This window comes from Oncorhynchus mykiss, chromosome 20, assembly GCF_057628025.1.
Source record: "Oncorhynchus mykiss isolate SJ-2025 chromosome 20, ASM5762802v1, whole genome shotgun sequence".
In the NCBI taxonomy this organism is placed as follows: domain Eukaryota; kingdom Metazoa; phylum Chordata; class Actinopteri; order Salmoniformes; family Salmonidae; genus Oncorhynchus; species Oncorhynchus mykiss.
The window spans coordinates 3,684,477-3,704,947 of NC_143041.1; the positions used below are offsets into that span (position 1 = coordinate 3,684,477).

Consider the following 20,471-nt stretch of genomic DNA (forward strand, 5'->3'; position numbering starts at 1 on the left):
TTTCAGACTTACAGTGCATTTGGAAAGTATTCAGACCCCTTCACTTTTTCCAGATTTTGTCCGATTACAGCCTTATTGGAAGAAGTAGAATTTGAACCTACACATAATACCCCGTAATGACAAAGCAAACAGGTTTTTTGACATTTTAAAAAATAATAAAAAAATTTAAAAATAAAATACATAAATACCTTATTTACATAAGTATTCAGACCCTGGCTCTGAGACTCAAAATTGAGTACAGCTGCATCCTGTTATCATTGATCATCCTTGTTTGTTTCTACAACTTAATTGGAGTCCACCTGTGGTAAATTCAATTGACTGGACATGATTTGGAAAGGCACACACCTGTCTATATAAGGTCCAACAGTTGGCAGTGCATGTCAGAACAAAAAACAAGCCATGAGGTCAAAGGAATTGTCCGTAAAGCTCCAAGACAGGATTATGTCGAGGCACCGGTCTAGGGAAGGGTACCAAAACATTTCTGCAGCATTGAAGGTCCCCAAGAACACAGTGGCCTCCATCATTCTTAAATGGAAGAAGATGTGTAACCACCAGACTCTCCCTAGAGCTGGACGTACAACCAAACTGAGCAATCGGGGAGAAGGGCCTTGGTTGGGGAGGTGACCAAGAACCCGATGGTCACTCTGACAAAGCTCCAGAGTTCCTCTGTGGAGATTGAAGAACCTTCCAGAAGGACAACCATCTTTGAAGCACTCCACCAATCAGGCCTTTATGGTATAGTGGCCAGACAGAAGCCACTCCTCAGTAAAAGGCACATGACAGCCCACTTGGAGTTTGCCAAAATGCACCTAAAGGATTCTCAGACCATGAGAAACAAGATTCTCTGGTCTGATGAAACCAAGATCGAACTCTTTGGACTGAATGTCAAGCATCAACTCTGGAGGAAACCAGGCACCGCTCATCACCTGGCCAATACCATCCCTACGGTGAATCATGGTGGTGGCAGCATCACGCTGTGGGATTTTTTTCAGCAGCAGGGACTGGGAGACTAGTGTGGAGGGAAAGATGAATGGAGCAAAGTACAGAGAGATCCTTGATGAAAACCTGCTCCAGAGGGCTCAGGACCTCAGACTGGGGCGAAGGTTCACATTCCAACAGGGGCTGGGCCCTAAGTCCTTGAGGGGCCCAGCTGCTCAGCTATTTTCAGGTCTCTCCAGAGATGTTCAATCGGGTTCAAGTCCGGGGTCTGACTTGAACCCGATTGAACATCTCTGGAGAGACCTGAAAATAGCTGTGCAGCGACACTCCCCTCCAACCTGACAGAGCTTGAGAGGATCTGCAGAGAACAATGGTAGAAACTCCCCAAATACAGGTGTGCCAAGCTTGTAGTGTCATACCCAAAAAGACTTGAGGCTGTAATCACTGCTAAAGGTTCTTCAACAAAGTACTGAGTAAAGTGTCTGAATCCACATGTGATTTTTTGAGGGGGGGGGTCTTAAAACCACTTTTGTTTCTTCATTATGGTGTATTGTGTGAAGATTGATGAGGATAAAAAATATATATTTTAGAATAAAACTGTAACGTAACAAAACGTGGAAAAGTCGAGGGGTCTGAACACTTTCCCAATGCTCTGTTTACAGTTGAAGTCTGAAGTTTACATGCACCTTAGCCAGATACATTTAAACTCAGTTTTTCACAATTCCTGACATTTAGTCCTAGTAAAAATTCCCTGTCTTAGGTCAGTTAGGCTCACCACTTTATTTTAAGGATGTGAAATGTCAGAATAATAGTAGAGAGACTTATTTATTTCAGCTTTTATTTATTTCATCACATTCCCAGTGGGTCAGAAGTTTACTTACACTCAATTAGTATTAGGTAGCATTGCCTTTAAATTGTTTAACTTGGGTCAAACGTTTTGGGTAGCCTTCCACAAGCTTCCCACAACAAGTTGGGTGAATTTGGGCCCATTCCTCCTGACAGAGCTGGTGTAACTGAGTCAGATTTGTAGGCCTCCTTGCTCGCACACGCTTTTTCAGTTCTGCCCACAAATGTTCTATGGGATTGAGGTCAGGGCTTTGCGATGGCCACTCAAATACCTTGACTTTGTTGTCCTTAAGCTATTTTGCCACAACTTTGGAAGTATGCTTGGGGTCATTGTCCATTTGGAAGACCCATTTGCGACCAAGCTTTGAACTTCCTGACTGATGTCTTGAGATGTTGCTTCAATATATCCACATCATTTTCCTTTCCTCATGATGCCATCTATTTTGTGAAGTGCAACAGTCCCTCCTGCACAACATGATGCTGCCACCCCCGTGCTTCACGGTTGGGATGGTGTTCTTCAGCTTGCAAGCCTCTCCCCTTTTCCTCCAAACATAACGATGGTCATTATGGCCAAACAGTTCTATTTTGTATCATCAGACCAGAGGGCATTTCTCCAAAAAGTACTATCTTTGTCCCCATGTGCAGTTGCAAACCGTAGTCTGGCTTTTTTATGGCGGTTTTGGAGCAGTGGCTTCTTCCTTGCTGAGCGGCCTTTCAGGTTATGTCGATATAGGACTTGTTTTACTGTGTATATAGATACGTTTGTACCTGTTTCCTCCAGCATCCTCATAAGGTCCTTTGCTGTTGTTCTGGGATTGATTTGCACTTTTTTCACCAAAGTATGTTCATCTCTAGGAGACAGAAGGTGTCTCCTTCCTGAGTGGTATGACGGCTGCGTGGACCCATGGTGTTTATACTTGCGTACTATTGTTTGTACAGATGAACGTGGTACCTTCAGGCATTTGGAAATTGCTCCCAAGGATGAACCAGACTTGTGGAGGTCTACTATTTATTTTCTGAGGTCTTGGCTGATTTATTTTTATTTTCCCATGATGTCAAGCAAAGAGGCATCATAGTAGGCCTTGAAATACATCCACAGGTACACCTCCAATTGACTCAAATGGTGTCAATTAGCCTATCAGAAGCTTGTAAAGCCATGACATCATTTTTCATTTCCCAAGCTGTTTAAAGGCACAGTCAACTTAGTGTATGTAAACTTCTGACCCACTGGAATTGTGATACAGTGAATTATAAGTGAAATAATCTGTCTGTAAACAATTGTTGGAAAATGTCTTGTGTCATGCACAAAGTAGATGTCCTAACCAACTTGCCAAAACTATAGTTTGTTAACAAGAAATTTGTGGAGTGGTTTAAAAACGAGTTTTAATGACTCCAACCTTTTAATGACCTTTTACTCACGTTTTACCATATGTTTTTCCCATAAAATGTAATTGTGCTTGTGGTTAATACAATACCTGCAAATGTGTCCTCTCTCTTTCTCTCTCCCCCCTCCCTCTCTCTCTGTCTCTCTCTCTCTCTCTCTCTCTCTCTCTCTCTGTTTCACCCTTCATTACTTTCTCTCTGATTCTCCCCCTTCTGTCTTCCTTTCCCTTCAGGAATCGCGGTCTCTCCTGCTCGAGGACGTCCGCCTGTCCATCAGCGAGTCCTTCTGTCTGGGTGTGAAGCTTGTGAGAGGGGCGTACATGGACAAAGAAAGGAAACTGGCCAATAGTGAGGGATGTTCAGAACCTGTTCACGAATCCTGGGAGCACACCAATGACAGGTAACTCTCTTGTGCATGTCGGTTTTTGAGGTGACGAAATATGTTATATTACGGAGTGGTGCTCCCGATGTTCAAATAACCAATGTCCAAATAATCTATTATTTCTCCTCAAGTCTGCACCTGTGTACACTCCTCCCCATGCATTAAACCATTGGATTGGTGCGGTGCTTAATTTGTACATCGGGAGGTCCCGGAACACATAGTGAGCGCGAGAGGGGTGGGGGGTATCTGGAGGGCTCTGAGGTTCCGGGACCACATTGAGGAAAAAAGTGTCAAACACAACGTGGCAGCGTAGCAGATAGAGAACACATCCAAGTAGCCTACTGTCTATTGTGGTGAAATGGACAGGTGCTGATTAATTCAAAGCATTTTAGATGTCACTGCAGTATGCCCACGTACTTGAGTATAGCTGCGGGGCTTAGACATGTCCAAATTTCTTATATTCTAATTTTCTAGACATCAACATACGGCAACATTTTTAGACCACACTGCAGAACACCCGCAACACACACACTCAGCTGTGGGGTTCACAAGAGCCCAATTTCATATCATTTTCAAGACATCAATGTCGCAGTAGAACAAATATCACAATATCAGAACTTCAAACAAAATAAATCAATGTAAGCTACAGCAGAACACACACATGAGAATATATAGGCCTCCTGCCTATGTGATAATATGAAGCACACATTCAGATTACCTTCACAATACCAAACAAGTTTGTAAAGAAAAAATAAAATCCTACCTTGGTTTTCAAAACCTCCCACAATGACTCTCCCCGTGTCAAGTCCATTTAACTCCTGTCAGTCAATGTCTTCATCTAAGCCATGAGCCTGTGGCCATAACTTTTAGCCTCCTTCTAAGGTTGTTCTGAAGACTCTGGCTGTAGTGTCTATTTTCTCAGAGTGGGTGTCCTCTTTACCCTTATCTACAAGGCTTGCTACCACCAAATGCGCCTTGGTTCGGGCCTGTTCAAAAACCTTTTTCTGAGGGCTCTTAGTTGTTGTTTTTTTACGTCTGAAATTTAGGATGTTAATTTACTGTACATCCCACCCACTCTTTTGCTAGTTTAAGCGACCTCCAGTCGCTCCATACCTTTTTGCATGTTGTACCGCCCCACTATTAACTATACATGACAAGTCAGGGGTTACACAGTACCAGTCAAAAGTTTAGACACACCTACTCATTCAAGGGTTTTTCTTTATTTTTACTATTTTCTACATTTGTAGAATAATAGTGAAGACATCACAACTATGAATTAACACATGGAATCATGTAGTAACCAAAAAAGTGTTAAACAAATCAAAGTAGCTACCCTTTGCCTTGATGACAGCTTTGCACACTCTTGGCATTCTCTCAACCAGCTTCACCTGGATTGCTATTCCAATAGTCTTGAAGTTCCCACATATGCTGAGAACTTGTTGGCTGCTTTTCTTTCAATCTACAGTCCAACTCATCCCAAACCATCTCAATTGGGTTGACGTCGGGTGATTGTCATTCTTGGTCAAATCGCCCTTACACAGCCTGGAGGTGTGTTGGGTCATTGTCCTGTTGAAAAACAAATGATAGTCCCACTAAGTGCAAACCAGATGGGATGGCGTATCGCTGCAGAATGCTGTGGTATTCTGGTATGCTGTGGCTTAATCATGCTGGTTAAGTGTGCCTTGAATTCTAAATAAATCACTGACAGTGTCACCAGCTAAGCACCCCCACACCATAACACCTCTTCCTCCATGCTTCACGGTGGGAACCACACATGCAGATATCATCTGTTCACCTATGTCTCACAAAGACATGGCGGTTGATACCAAAAATCTCAAATTTGGACAGATTTCCACCGGTCTAATGTCCATTGCTCGTGTTTCTTGTCCTAAGCAAGTCTCTTCTTATTATTGGTGTACCTTAGTAGTGGTTTCTTTGCAGCAATTTGACCATGAAGGCCTGATTCATGTAGTCTCCTCTGAACAGTTGATGTTGAGATGTGTCTGTTACTTGAACTCTGTTAAGCATTTATTTGGGCTGCAATCTGAGGTTCAGTTAACTCTAATTAACTCTGGGTCTTCCTTTCCTGTGGCGGTGCTCATGAGAGCCAGTTTCATCATAGCACGTGATGGTTTTTGCGACTGCACTTGAAGAAACTTTCAAAGTTCTTGACATTTTCCAGATTGATTGACCTTCATGTCTTAAAATAATGATGGACTGTCATTTCTCTTTGCTTATTTGAGCTGTTCTTGCCATAATATGGACTTGGTCTTTTACCAAATAGGGCTATCTTCTGTATACCACCCCTACCTTGTCACAACAAAACTGAATGGCTCGAATGCATTAAGAAGGAAAGAAATGCCACAAATGAACTTTTAACAAGGAACACCTGTTAAGTGAAATGCTTTCCAGGTGACTACTGAATGAAGCTGGTTGAGAGAATGCCAAGAGTGTGCACAAAACTGTCCTCAAGGCAAAGGGTAGCTACTTTGAAGTATCTCTAATATGAAATATATTTGATTTGGTTTAACACATTTTTGGTTACTACATGATTCCATGTGTTATTTCATAGTTTTGATGTCTTCGCTATTATTCTACAATGTAGAAAATAGTAAAAATACAGAAAAACCCTTGAATGAGTAGGTGTGTCCAAACTTTTGACTGGTACTGTACATTTGCTTGTTCTTGAACTGCAAATTGCACCTCCTTCGAGCACTTTGTCTGTGGATGCACTGCCCACATCCCCCCCAACTCCCCGCCTCCCTCGCCCACTGAGTCTGACTCGCTAGTAGGCCTACGAGCTAGTGGAGGTGCCGGTGGTGATGCTGAACTGCTGGGATTAGCAGCGCTGCTAGCTAAGGCATTGCCATTAGGTGGCTAAGCTAAGACAGTTCTCTGGCTTGTTCTGGGTTCGTTTCAACATCTTTCTCTGAATTTCTGGACTTGAAAAATGTCATCAAACTCGATTGCCTTGTCTTATCCATTTTTTATTTGGATTTCCTACAATTCAAATTCAGTAGGGAGACGACTAGCCTAGGCTACATAATGTGTTTACGTAGGAACCTCTTCACTAGCTGACCACCACTACCAAGACCTGTGTCAAGATCAGTTACTTACCCCACTAGCCCTCCCAATAACCTCTATGTACAAATAAGAGAGCAGGTCTGAGATCAGTGTGGCAGGATAGGATGATTACACAGAATTGTCACCGTGCTTTTACATGATGGTCTTTCTGGGGGGTGGGAGAAATAACGAGGAGGTATCTTGAGTAGAATTTTATTAGAATGTCTATAGTGCGAAAAGTGAAACAATAAATACATCCTCGAGAGCTTCCGGATCAAGGCAAATAGATGCCGGAACAAACAAACAAAGTCAAATCAGAGAGGTGCCAGATCCTGTTCCTGGCAGTATCCGTCTCAAATTAAGCACTGGATTGGTGTAAGCCTGGACTATTTGTTTTTTTCAAATTACATCATTTCCATAAATATTCAGACCCTTTACTCAATACTTTGTTGAAGCACTTTTGGCAGCGATTACAGTTTACGCCCAGCCGGCTTGCTCTGCGCCCGTGTCTCTGCCGGCCCGTCAGGCTCGCCCAGGTGGGATGCCGGGTGGCGCCTCTAGAGGGTGGGGTACTGTCATGCCTGCTCCCGCTCTCCCTCCTTGGCGCAGGCTCCCCAGCATTACGCACTCCTGCCACCATCAGTACGCATACCTGCCTTTCCCAGTCACGCGCATCTGCGATCATTGGACTCACCTGGACTCAATCATCTGTGTCATTACCTCCCCTACATCTGTCTGGTTCCCCGCTCGATTCCCAGCCTGCAGCATTAGTTGTCATATGTCCTTGTTTACCCGTGTGCTGGCACTGTTCCTGTTCTGCTACCTGTCTGATCCATATTAAATGTTAGCGCCCCGTACCTGCTTCGAATCTTCAGCGCCGGCCCTTACACACAGAGCATGACGCTGCCACCACCATGCTACCGGATCAAGGCAAATTGGTACCGGAACAAACAAAGTCAAATCTGAGTGGTGCCGGATCCTGTTCCGGCAGGAATTAAGCACTGGATTGGCCTGGACTAGAGGGAGTTTCCACCTTATCTCTTATAACAGTTTTATCTTTGGAAATCCATGAAACAGGAGTGAACATTTCTCAAGAAAAAGATTGATTATTGTGAATGTTTTTAACCATGAATGTTTTTGTTATGATGTGTTCATTTAGAAATATCATTGATATGCTAATGCCATGTCACAACATGCCATTGTGTCTCTCTATAATGTTGTTGTGCTCCTGCAGTTATAATGGCTTGTTGGACATCCTGCTGGAGCTCATCTCCCGGGACCCTCAGCGCTATCGGATCATAGTCGCCACGCACAACGAGGAGTCCGTCAGGCGTGCAGTTCAACGGTAAGATTCACAAATGTTTTACCTCAAATTTAGAGATATTCCTGTCCATTTAGGGGACCCTCTTTTGGCTCAAGAGCACCCCCAGAGGTAAAAGTTATGTAAAGCCTCTAATGGAGCACATGCATTACATGACATTGAATTGGTATTGTGACATCTGTCCTAAGGATGGGAGAGCTGGGAATAGACAAAGATGGTGGATCTGTGTGTTTTGGTCAACTGTTGGGGATGTGTGACCATGTGTCTCTCACTCTCGGTAAGCTTAATTTCTCCCTTCAAATGCAACTTGTATTCAAGTATATCGTCAAGGAAACTCAAGTCCCTATTCTGCCTTTCCTTGCTTAGCTACACAGATGAAGGTAGTGTTGTGCATAATATTTACTTTTTTCTTCCCATATCCATCTTTCCTTGTTTCTCTGCCTCTCTTTATCCTCCCCTCTTCCTCTCCTCTCTGTCTCCTCTCCCCCACCCATCCTCTCTAACCTCTCCCTCTTCACTTCCTTGTCCTTTCTCTGTCCCTCTCTCCTGCCTCTGTCTCTCTCTTTCTCCTGTCCTCCCACTGTCCCCTCAACCCCCTCTCTTTATCTCCTTGTCCTTTCCCTCTGTCTTTCTCTGTCCTTTGCTTCTGTGTCTCTTTTTCTCCACCTCTCCCCCTTTTTGACCCTATCTCCTCCCCCTAGCCCAGCAGGGTTACTTGGTGTACAAGTCGGTGCCGTATGGCTCGGTGGACAACACCCTGCCCTACCTGGTGCGCCGTGCCCAGGAGAACCGTACCGTGCTGCAGGGCATCCGCAAGGAGAGAGACCTCCTGAGACTGGAGCTCCACAGGAGGCTGCGGCAGGGGCTCAGACAGGGAAGCTAGGGGTAGGAACGACGGGGAAGCTAGGAGTAGGAACGACGGGGAAGCTAGGGGTAGGGACGACGGGGAAGCTAGGGGTAGGGACGACAGAGAAGCTAGGGGTAGGGATGACAGGGAAGCTAGGGGTAGGGATGACAGAAAGGTAGGGGTAGGGACGACGGGGAAGCTAGGGGTAGGGATGACAGGGAAGCTAGGGGTAGGGACGACAGAGAAGCTAGGGGTAGGGATGACAGGGAAGCTAGGGGTAGGGATGACAGGGAAGCTAGGGGTAGGGACGACGGGGAAGCTAGGGGTAGGGATGACATGGAAGCTAGGGGTAGGGACGACAGAGAAGCTAGGGGTAGGGATGACAGGGAAGCTAGGGGTAGGGATGACAGGGAAGCTAGGGGTAGGGACGACGGGGAAGCTAGGGGTAGGGACGACAGGGAAGCTAGGGGTAGGGATAACAGGGAAGCTAGGGGTAGGGACGACGGGGAAGCTAGGGGTAGGGACGACGGGGAAGCTAGGGGTAGGGACAACGGGGAAGCTAGGGGTAGGGACGACGGGGAAGCCAGGGGTAGGGACGACGGGGAAGCTAGGGGTAGGGACGACGGGGAAGCTAGGGGTAGGGAAGACGGGGAAGCTAGGGGTAGGGGCGACGGGGAAGCTAGGGGTAGGGACGACGGGGAAGCTAGGGGTAGGGACGACGGGGAAGCTAGGGGTAGGGACGACGGGGAAGCTAGGGTTAGGGACGGCAGGGAAGCTAGGGGTAGGGACGACAGGGAAGCTAGGGGTAGGGACGACGGGGAAGCTAGGGGTAGGGACGACGGGGAAGCGGGGATGGTGTGGGCTAAATTTGCATTAAAGACAGTCAATTCAGGAAGTGAATACGTGCTTCAGTTTAATCATTTAAAAAAGGCCATCTACTTTTTACTGATTTCTCAATAAAGGATAAGGAAATGATGTCAAAAGTTTTTCATTTTTTCATTTTTTTTATATAAAACACCTGAATTTATTGCCTTTACCTAATTTCTCAAGATTTCCAGCCGTTGCCTAGTCTAGTTGCCTACGCACATGATTGAAATCAACACAGGTAGGCTGTTGCATTGTTTTTAAATAGGTAGCTTATTTGTCAGATAAACCAGAACCTGCAGGCTGCAGCCCAATATATGTTTTAACTATACACATTTGTTTTAACTATACAAAAATGTAAAGTAAGTTAGATGATAACAATTTCTCTAATTCCCTTTCTACAAACGACCCACTCAATCTCTAGACCAGATTGGATTCATTCAAACCGTTAATAACCATGCACTTTGTTTGAACTGGCAGTTGGCTGTAATCAACAATAACGACACGGTCAACAACTTACATTGACAACGTGATACATAATTCCCAAACCCAATCCAGTTGATAAATGTAGAATGTTGTTGCGTTCATGCATTTCTACCCTGTTTTTCATAACCACTACCAGCCCATACATACTCTTTCGTGGACAGACGTACATAACATAAATGGTACCATAGCATCTGACTGTGGGATGCGACGACTAATGAGGAAGTTGTGGAACAGTATCCGGTGTGGTGATACTGATGGCTTGTTTACATAGCAGGTCAGGAGAACTAACGCAGCAGGTTAGGAGAATGAGGTTAGGGTTAGGAAAAGGGTTAGGCTTAGCTAAAATGGTACAGTTCTCAACTACTGTAGTCCCTGACGTGACAACTGGATAGAGGTGTAAGGCCTACGCCATTTAGCCACAAGTCCAGACAAACCATACGTGTCGATAACTATCATTATCATAACACTTGTGTGCAGATTGAAGAGGAGGGGGACATTTGGCCCATAGCCTGAAGCTTGCAGAGAGATGGAGGTGGAGCTACCATGCTGCTTCTGCTCCTCGCTCTAGTTTCTTTTCTAACACTTTTCTAAACTCCCCCCACAACTTAATCAACCATCTGAGTCAGTTATGCAAGACTTTAGTTCTGGGTTTCTGAGATTAGCCTACACATCATGTAGTCTTGCGGTTTAATTTATCATCACTAAATAGACACGTTTTAACTGTACATTTTACAATTCCAGAGGTAACAATGCATAAACAGTCTATTTCTGACAGATCATTTAGAGCACTGCTCCGTGAAGATGCAAGAAAAATAAACTAGCTGCCTAACGTGACGTGCTATAGACTTGTGACACCATTGATGCTCGCGACCCCGACTGTTCTCTCATTCACTTCCATGCATTCTATTTCCAGCGTAAGTACGATTGTTCACGCGTGTATAAAAATAACAAAATGGCTGCGTGATTCTTCATGCTCCCAGGTGATTTTAATGTTACTATGGTTTGACCTTTAGGTCTTCATCAGGCATCCATATCCCAGGATGGGGGGTGGGTCCTACACAGTGCATTCGAAAAGTACAGCCTCATCCTAAAGTTTATGAAATATTTTTCTACATCAATCTACACACAATACCGCGCAAAAACAGGTTTATATACATTTTTTGCAAATTTATGAAAAATAAAAACTTAAATATCAGATTTACATAGAGTTGAAGTCGGAAGTTTAAATACACTTAGGTTGTGTAACGGTTGTCGTCTGGAGATAGAGAAGACCAAAGCGCAGCGTGGTTAGTGTTCATCTTAACTTAATAATAATCAAAAACTTCAAATACAAAACAACAAAAGTGACAACCGAAACAGTTCTATCTGGTGCAGACACACAAAGACTGAAAACAACCACCCACAAACCCCAACAGAAAACAGGCTAACAACCATATCAGGCCAAACAAGAAACCCCACATAGAAACAGAAAACATAGACTGCCCACCCAACTCACGCCGTGACCACACTAAAACATAGAAAATACAAAAGAACTATGGTCAGAACGTGAAAGGTTGCAGTCATTAAAACTCGTTTTTCAACCACTCCACAAATTTCTTGTTAACAAACTATAGTTTTGGCAAGTCGGTTAGGACATCTACTTTGTGCATGACACAAGTCAGTTTTCCAACAATTGTTCACAGACAGATTATTTCACTTATAATTCAATGTATCACAATTCCAGTGGGTCAGAAATGTACATACACTAAATTGACTGTGCCTTTAAACAGCTTGGGAAATTCCAGAAAATGATGTCATGGCTTTAGAAGCTTCTGATAGGCTAATTGACATAATTTGAGTCAATTGGAGGTATACCTGTGGATGTATTTCAAGACCTACCTTTAAACTTTCATGGGAAAATAAAAATAAATCAGCCAAGACCTCAGAAAATAAATAGTAGACCTCCACAGGTCTGGTTCATCCTTGGGAGCAATTTCCAAACGCCTGAAGATACCACGTTCATTTATACAAACAATAGTACGCAAGTATAAACACCATGGGACCACACAGCTGTCATACCGCTTGGGAAGGAGATGCGTTTTGTCTCCTAGAGATGAATGTACCTTGGTGTTAAAGGTGCAAATCAATCCCAGAACAACAGCAAAGGATCCTGTGAAGATTCTGGAGGAAACAGGTACAAAAGTATCTATAAACACAGTAAAACAAGTCCTATATTGCCATAACCTGAAAGGCCGCTCAGCAAGGAAGAAGCCACTGCTCCAAACCCGCCATAAAAAAGCCAGACTATGGTTTGCCACTGCACATTGGGACAAAGAATGTACTTTTTGGAGAAATGTCCTCTGGTCTGATGAAACAAAAATATAACTGTTTGGCCATATTGACCATCGTTATGTTTGGAGGAAAAAGGGGGAGGCTTGCAAGCTGAAGAACACCGTCATTTATTTGATCATCAATCTACATACAATACCTCATAATGACAAAGCGAAAACAGGTTTGCAAAAATGTTTGTAAATATATTCACAATAAAAAACAGAAATACCTTATTTCCAGAAGTATTCAGATCCTTTGCTATGAGACTCGAAATTGAGCTCAGGTGCATCCTATTTCAATTGATCATCCTTGAGATGTTTCTACAACTTAATTGGAGTCCACCTATTGTAAATTCAATTCATTGGACATTATTTGGAAAGGCACACACCTGTCTATAGAAAAACCAAGTCCTGAGGTCAGAGGAATTGTCCGGTAGAGCTCCAAGACAGGATTATGTCGAGGCACAGATCTAGGGAAGAGTACCAAAACATTTCTGCAACATTGAAGGTCCCCAAGAACACAGTGGCCTCCATCATTCTTAAAGGGAAGAAGCTTTGTAACCACCTAGAGCTGGCCGTACGGCCAAACTGAGCAATCAGGGAGAAAGGCCTTGGTTGGGGAGTTGACCAAGAACCCAATGGTCACTCTGACAAAGCTCCAGAGTTCCTCTGTGGAGATTGAAGAACCTTCCAGAAGGACAACCATCTTTGAAGCACTCCACCAATCAGGCCTTTATGGTATAGTGGCCAGACAGAAGCCACTCCTCAGTAAAAGGCACATGACAGCCCACTTGGAGTTTGCCAAAATGCACCTAAAGGATTCTCAGACCATGAGAAACAAGATTCTCTGGTCTGATGAAACCAAGATCTAACTCTTTGGCCTGAATGTCAAGCATCAACTCTGGAGGAAACCAGGCACCGCTCATCACCTGGCCAACACCATCCCTACGGTGAACCATGGTGGAGGCAGCATCACACTGTGGGGATTTTTTTCAGTGGCAGGGACTGGGAGACTATTCAGGATCGAGGGAAAGATTAACGGAGAAAAGTATAGAGAGATCCTGAGATGCTGAGATGTTTCTACAACTTGACTGGAGTCCACCTGTGGAAAATTCAATTGATTGGACATGATTTGGAAAGGCACAAACCAGAGCAAAAACCAAGCCACGAGGTCAAAGGAATTGTCCATAGAGCTCCAAGACAGTTTTGTGTTGAGGCACAGATCTGGGGAAGAGTTCCAAAACATTTCCGCAGCATTGAAGGTCCCCAAGAACACAGTGGTCTCCCTCGTTCTTAAATCAAAGAAGTTTTGAACCACCAAGACTCTTCCTAGAGCTGGCCGCCTGGCCAAACTGAGTAATCAGGGGTGAAGGGCCTTGGTCAAGGAGGTGACCAAGAACCCGATCGTCATTCTGACAGAGTTCCAGAGTTCCCCTATGGAGATGGGAGAACCTTCCAGAAGGACAACCATCTCTGCAGGACTCCACCAATCAGGCCTATATGATAGAGGGGCCAGACAGAAGCCACTCCTCAGTAAAAGGCACACAACAGCCCGCTTGGAGTTTGCCAAAAGGCACCTAAAGGACTCTCAGACCATGAGAAATGTTGTGACATTGCTACATTAATGCGATGGCGATTATTTTATCAAATAAATTAACTATGTTTAATTAATTCGAAGATTAAATTAATCATGTAACAATTGGGGCACCATGGAAAAAGTTTATTTAATGAGTTACCGTTTCCCTAATTAACCAAATTACAGTCATCTTAGTCATCCATTAATTATTTTTACCTCATAACTCATTCTGAACATCGTAATATCCTATAAATCTGCACAAATTGGCTTACATTTTTATTTACTAACTAACTAAATAATCACACAGAATTACATAAACACACACACAGGATAGATTATATATTGATTACTACATAATGCAATGAAAGTCCCTAGTGGACTAACCCGACATGACGGCTTGTTGCACAATTAAAGGCGGGGGAAGAAAGCAGGAGGAGGAGAGACAAAATAATGAATCTGTCGTACATACAGTTGAATAATACGCTCATCGTAAATGTGGATATTTTAGAACCCTAACAACCGCTCATTCGGATTTAGAAACGCAAAGTACATATTTACGCTTGTATGTCTTTGTCGTCTCTCTCTGGTGAAATCACTCGATCCGTCTACGCCGGGGAGTAATTCGACAGAAAGTCTCTGGTTTTGTAAGTCTCTGGTTGTCCACCAGAGGTCACCATGTCCTTTCTATACTTACTGCCTACTTTAGCCAGTAAGTATATAAAGGAGTTGAAGGCGAGCCTTGAAATGAGTGACGAAAGAGCTGTGAAAATGGAGAAAGAAACAAACAAGCTAGAAGGGACAGTCAATAAGACAGAAACGGACGTTAATGAACTTAAAAAGGAGAACATCTTTCTGAGAGAAGCCTTACTAGACATACAGACTAGATCTATGAGAGAAAATATAGTACTTACAGGTACCCAAAAACTTATTGAAGGAATTCTTTCTTACAGTGCTTCAATAAAATCCAACTCAAAAGTGTACACAATTTCAGACAGAGGACAGAGATGTGAGCGTCGAATTGTTGCCAAATTTGCTGTCTTTAAGGATAAAGTAAAGGTTAAAAGCTTGGGTAAAAGACTCACTGGCACAAAAATAGGCATGAATGATGAGTTCCTGAGGGAGCATGCAGAACGGAGCAGAGTTCTGTTTCCAATTTTCAAGGAAAATAGATTGAAAGGGAAGCGTGTAGCTCTCGTAGTCGATAAACTGTATATTGACAACCAAATGTTCTGAGACACAAAGACTACTATGGCTATTCTAAAAATTACAACGTTTTCATAGAGGAGGCGAATAATGGAACACCCTATACTAGCCATGGTAGGGATTGTAATAATACAAAAACATGATAGAAATGCAATATTTATTAAATAAATAAAGTACAACTACGCTGTACCAAACAAGATAAGGAATGTTGTAAAATAAATTGTATTCAATTTTCCATTTATAGGTCTTTATAAACAGATTAGACAGCATTAGAAGAAATGATAACTAGCAAAATAACACATCTACAAATATAAGTAATTGGAACGCAAAATAACACATTTAACATGGTGGAGATAAACACACAGTAAACAGAAGACACAGTATGTGGGTATGTGGGGATGTACTGTGATGAAAGGTGTCACACCCTGACCATAGTTTGCTTTGTATGTTTCTATGTTTTGGTTGGTCAGGGTGTGAGCTGGGTGGGCATTCTACGTTACATGTCTAGTTTGTCTAGTTCTATGTTTGGCCTGATATGGTTCTCAATCAGAGGCAGGTGTTCGTCATTGTCTCTGATTGGGAACCATATATAGGTAGCCTGTTTGGTGTTGGGTTTTGGTGGGTGATTGTCCTTATGTCCTTAGTGTCCTCTGTGTTAGTTTGCACCAGTTTAGGCTGTTTCGGTTTTCACATTACGTTTATTGTTTTTGTAAAGTTCGTGTTTTTTTATTATTAAATAAACATGGATTGCAATAGCCACGCTGCATTTTGGGGCGATCCTTGCTACACCTCCTCGTCCGAGGAGGAGATAGAAGAAAGCCGTTACAAAAGGTGTGGTGTGTGTTTTTCGTGTTTGGTAAAGGGTGGCGTTAAGTGAGTGAGAAAGGAAGTTGCATATCCCAGAACCAATGTGTGTCTGTGAGCAGGGCTTGTGAGAGAGAGCTTTCAGTTTTGTGCAGATGAGGTATATACATGTTATATGAATTATACATCTAATTTATTTCTGTATTGTTCTATCATGATGGAACTACAATAAAAAATAAATTATACATCTAATGTATTTATTTATTGTCCTATTATAATGGAATGGTCCACAACCCTATACCCTAGACACCCACCTGAATGACCCATACACTAAAGAGAAGTCCCTAACTGTTTTATGGGCCTGCTGTAAGCTGCCTATATGCAGTCAAAACAGAAAGATAAATGTGGTCAGAGACCTACTAGAGCAGCACCGCCCCCTCAATATTCTGACCCTGCCTGGCAGGGTTGGTCCTACAAAGCCAAAGCCCCCTTAGAAAGAGGCGCGTGACCAGAAAGATAGCTACAGTTTGTTTTCCTCCTGTATTGAACACAGATCATCCCGTCTTCAATTTGATTGATTATTTACGTTAAAAAATACCTAAAGTTGTATTACAAAAGTAGTTTGAAATGTTTTGGCAAAGTGTACAGGTAACTTTTGAGATATTTTGTAAAAGTTGGAACCAGTGTTTTTCTGGATCAAATGCGCCAAATAAATGGACATTTTGGATATATATCGACGGAATTAATTGAACAAAAGGACCATTTGTGATGTTTAGGGACATATTGGAGTGCCAATAAAAGAAGCTTGTCAAAGGTAAGGCATGAATTATATTTTCTATTTCTGCGTTATTGTGTCGCGCCTGCAGGGTTGAAATATGCTTCTCTCTCTTTGTTTACTGTGGCGCTATCCTCAGATAATAGCATTGTTTGCTTTCGCCAAAAAGCCTTGACATGTTGGCTGGATTCACAATAAGTGTAGCTTTAATTTGTTATCTTGCATGTGTGATTTCATGAAAGTTATATTTTTATAGTAATTTATTTGAATTTGGCGCTCTGCATTTTCACTGGCTTTTGGCCAGGTGGGATGCTACCGTCCCACATATCCCAGAGAGGTTAAAAATCAACCTTTCCAGAAGCAAGTCTCTCACCGTTGCCGCTTGCTGTAGACCACCCTCTGCCCCCTGCTGTGCTCTGTGCTCCATATGTGAACTGATTGACCCCCATCTATCTTCAGAGTTCGTGCTGCTAAGTGACCTAAACACCCAGACCATCCTACAATCTAAGCTTGATGCCCTCAATCTCACACAAATTATCAATGAACCTACCAGGTACAACCCCAAAGCTGTAAACACGGGCACCCTCATAGTTATCATCCTAACCAACCTGCTCTCCAAATACACCTCTGCTGTTTTCAACCAAGATCTCAGCAATCACTGCCTCATTGCCTGCATACGTAATGGGTCTGCGGTCAAACGACCACCCCTCATCACTGCCAAACGCTCCCTGAAACACTTCAGCGAGTAGGCCTTTCTAATCGACCTGCCCGGGTATTTCCTGGAAGGATATTAACCTCATCCCGTCAGTAGAGGATTCCTGGTTATTCTTTAAAAGTGCCTTCCTCATCATCTTAAATAAGCATGCCCCATTTCAACAAATGTAGAACCAGGAACAGATATAGCCCTTGGTTCTCTCCAGACCTGACTGCCGTTGACCAGCACAAAAACATCCTGTGGCATTCTACATTAGCATCAAATAGCCCCCGTGTCACGAATCCCGCCGAAGGTGGTTCCTCTTCCTGTTCGGGCGGCACTCGGCGGTTCGTCGTCGCCGGTCTACTAGCTGCCACCGATCCCCTTTTCTGTTTCAGTTAGTTTTGTCTGATTTGTTACACCTGTTTCTGTTTGGGTTTTGATTTGGGCTATTTAAACCAGGTATGCCCGCCTGCTTTTGTGCGGGCTTGTTTTTCTGTTCATGTGGTGTGTATTCTCGTGGACTATTTTCTCCGGACTGTTTGGTCCTGCTTTTGGGCTGGTTTAAGTGATACGCCTTAGTGTTTGGCGTTACCGTTACTTGTTGTTCTGGATTAAAAGATCACGATTGAACTACCTCTGCTCTCTGCACCTGACTTCTCCACCCACTACTCCTATAAGTGTCACGCCCTGGTCAAAGTATTTTGTGTTTATTTTCATTTATTTGGTCAGGCCAGGGTGTGGCATGGGTTTTTGTATGTGGTGTGTTGGGATTGTAGCTTAGTGGGTGTTCTAGTGAAGTCTATGGCTGTCTGAAGTGGTTCTCAATCAGAGGCAGGTGTTTATCGTTGTCTCTGATTGGGAACCATATTTAGGCAGCCATATTCTTTGGGTGTTTCGTGGGTGATTGTCCTTAGTGTCCTTGTAACTGTCTTGTGTGTTAGTTTGCACCAGTTTAGGCTGTTTCGGTTTTCACGTGACGTTTATTGTTTTGTATTGATTCGTGTTTACGTTGTTTTTATTAAACATGAATCTCAATAGCCACGCCGCATTTTGGTCCGACTCTCTTTCACATACAGAAAACCGTTACAATAAGCCGTGACACCCCGTGATATGCAACTTTTCAGGGAAGTTAGGAACCAATATACACAGGGAGTTAGGAAAGCTAAGGTTAGCTTTTTCAAACAGAAATTTGTACCCTGTAGCACAAACTCAAAAAGTTCTGGGAGACTGTAAAGTCCATGGGGAATAAGAGCACCTCCTCCCAGCTGCCCACTGCATTGAGGCTAGGAAACACTGTCACCACCGATAAATTCACTATAATTGAGAATTTCAATAAGCATTTTTCTACGGCTGGCCATGCTTTCCATCTGGCTACCACTACCACTACCCCAGTCAACAGCCCTGCACCCTCCACAGCAAATTGCCCAAGACTCCCCCATTCCTCCTTCACCCAAACCAGATAGCTGATGTTCTGAAAGAGCTGCAAAATCTGGACCCCTACAAATCACCCGGGCTAGACAATCTGGACCCTATTTTTCTAAAATCATCTGCCGAAAATGTTGCAACCCCTATTACTAGCCTGTTCAATCTCTCTTTCATATCATCTGAGATTCCCAAAGATTGGAAAGCAGCTGCGGTCATCCCCCTCTTCAAAGGGAGAGACACTCTAGACCCAAACTGCTACAGACAAATATCTATCCTACCCTGCTTTTCTAAGGTCTTTGAAAGCCAAGTTAACTTCCCCCTTCTTCTCAATTTCCGCCTAAAGAATACCCTAATCTAACTGCCTGTAGCTCAGGCCCAGAAGCAAGGATATGCATATTCTTGGTGTCATTTGAAAGGAAACACTCTGGATTTTGTGGAAATGTGAATTGAATGTAGGAGAATATAACACAATAGATCTGGTAGAAGAAAATACAAGGAAATAAACATACGTTTTCTGTTTTTTATTGTTGCTGCATCATCTTTCAAATGACCAAGAACAGCCAAACATACAGATAGGATGCTGTGGAGCGAGGTACATGACATTGAGCATGAAGTCACCCAGGTGTCCCACACAAATGTACCCAAATGTACCCAAGTGGCCGAATTGGTACAGTGATACATTTTGAAGGAAAGAACTATATACAAAATACATAAATGCTATTCTAACACCCCCCCCCCCCCCCCCTCCAATAATATATAAAAAATAATAATAGTTAAACATAAACAAATAACAAGGGTAACTATTTACATATTTTCTATTTACAATATTGTGAAGACCCTCAGTCCTCTACACAATATTGTGTTGCTGGTGCCATGGCCCATAGCAGTCTCTTTCTGCTGTAAAGCAGAGGGTTACTGAACAGGTGGTGCAGGTGATGGGGAATTTCCTGTGGCAGCGCACAACGACGCCTCCTTACTGTGCCCTTTTTGCCCTGAGGCATGCCTGCAGAGATGAATTTGGGCAGGTCAACACCACTGGTTGAAGGAGCAGAAGGGACAGAGGTAGAGTGGACAGAAGGTGCTGCAGTGGACTTGCTGTAGCTAGCAAGCTCCTGGATGAGCAGCTCCCTGAAGGCTAGCTGTGAGATGGGGGGCTGTCCACAGCTCTCAGCCATTTCCTTCCGGAGGATGAAGGCATTCACCACAACAATGTTGATGAAATTATAAAACAATGTCTTATACCATTTCATTGTCTTGTGGAGAACATTGTAGTATCCTATCAGCGCATATGACAGGTCCACACCTCCCATGCTCTTGTTGTAGTCCTTCACAGCAGCTGGAATGGGGAATTGTTTTGTGGTCAATGCACCAGTAGCGTCCTTCACACGCCTGACTACGTGATCACCACTGAAGGACTTGTGGATAGTTGTGCACATGACCACCTCTCTGGTATCCATCCACTTTACAAAGAGCAGGGCATCCTCGCGAATCCATCTCAAGGTACCCCAATCAGTCCGCTTAAGCATGTCATTCACCCTGGTTTTTGGAAAG

The 20,471-nt window shown here is 43.4% G+C and overlaps 1 protein-coding gene across 4 annotated transcripts in view; it reads left to right on the forward strand.

Annotated features, from left to right (window-relative positions):
- prodh2 (proline dehydrogenase 2) overlaps positions 1-9,764 on the forward strand; it is a 31,010-nt gene extending 21,246 nt beyond the window's left edge. For 3 of the 4 annotated variants that reach the window (XM_090212015.1, XM_090212016.1, XM_090212017.1), the window contains exons 8-11: positions 3,402-3,568; positions 7,848-7,958; positions 8,123-8,211; positions 8,636-9,764. In XM_090212015.1, coding sequence (XP_090068141.1) covers positions 3,402-3,568; positions 7,848-7,958; positions 8,123-8,211; positions 8,636-8,817 — 549 coding nt within the window. In that variant the 3' untranslated portion in view covers positions 8,818-9,764. The remainder of the gene's footprint in view (positions 1-3,401; positions 3,569-7,847; positions 7,959-8,122; positions 8,212-8,635) is intronic. The other variant, XM_090212018.1, reaches the window with a different exon arrangement.
- Positions 9,765-20,471: the final 10,707 nt, after the last annotated feature.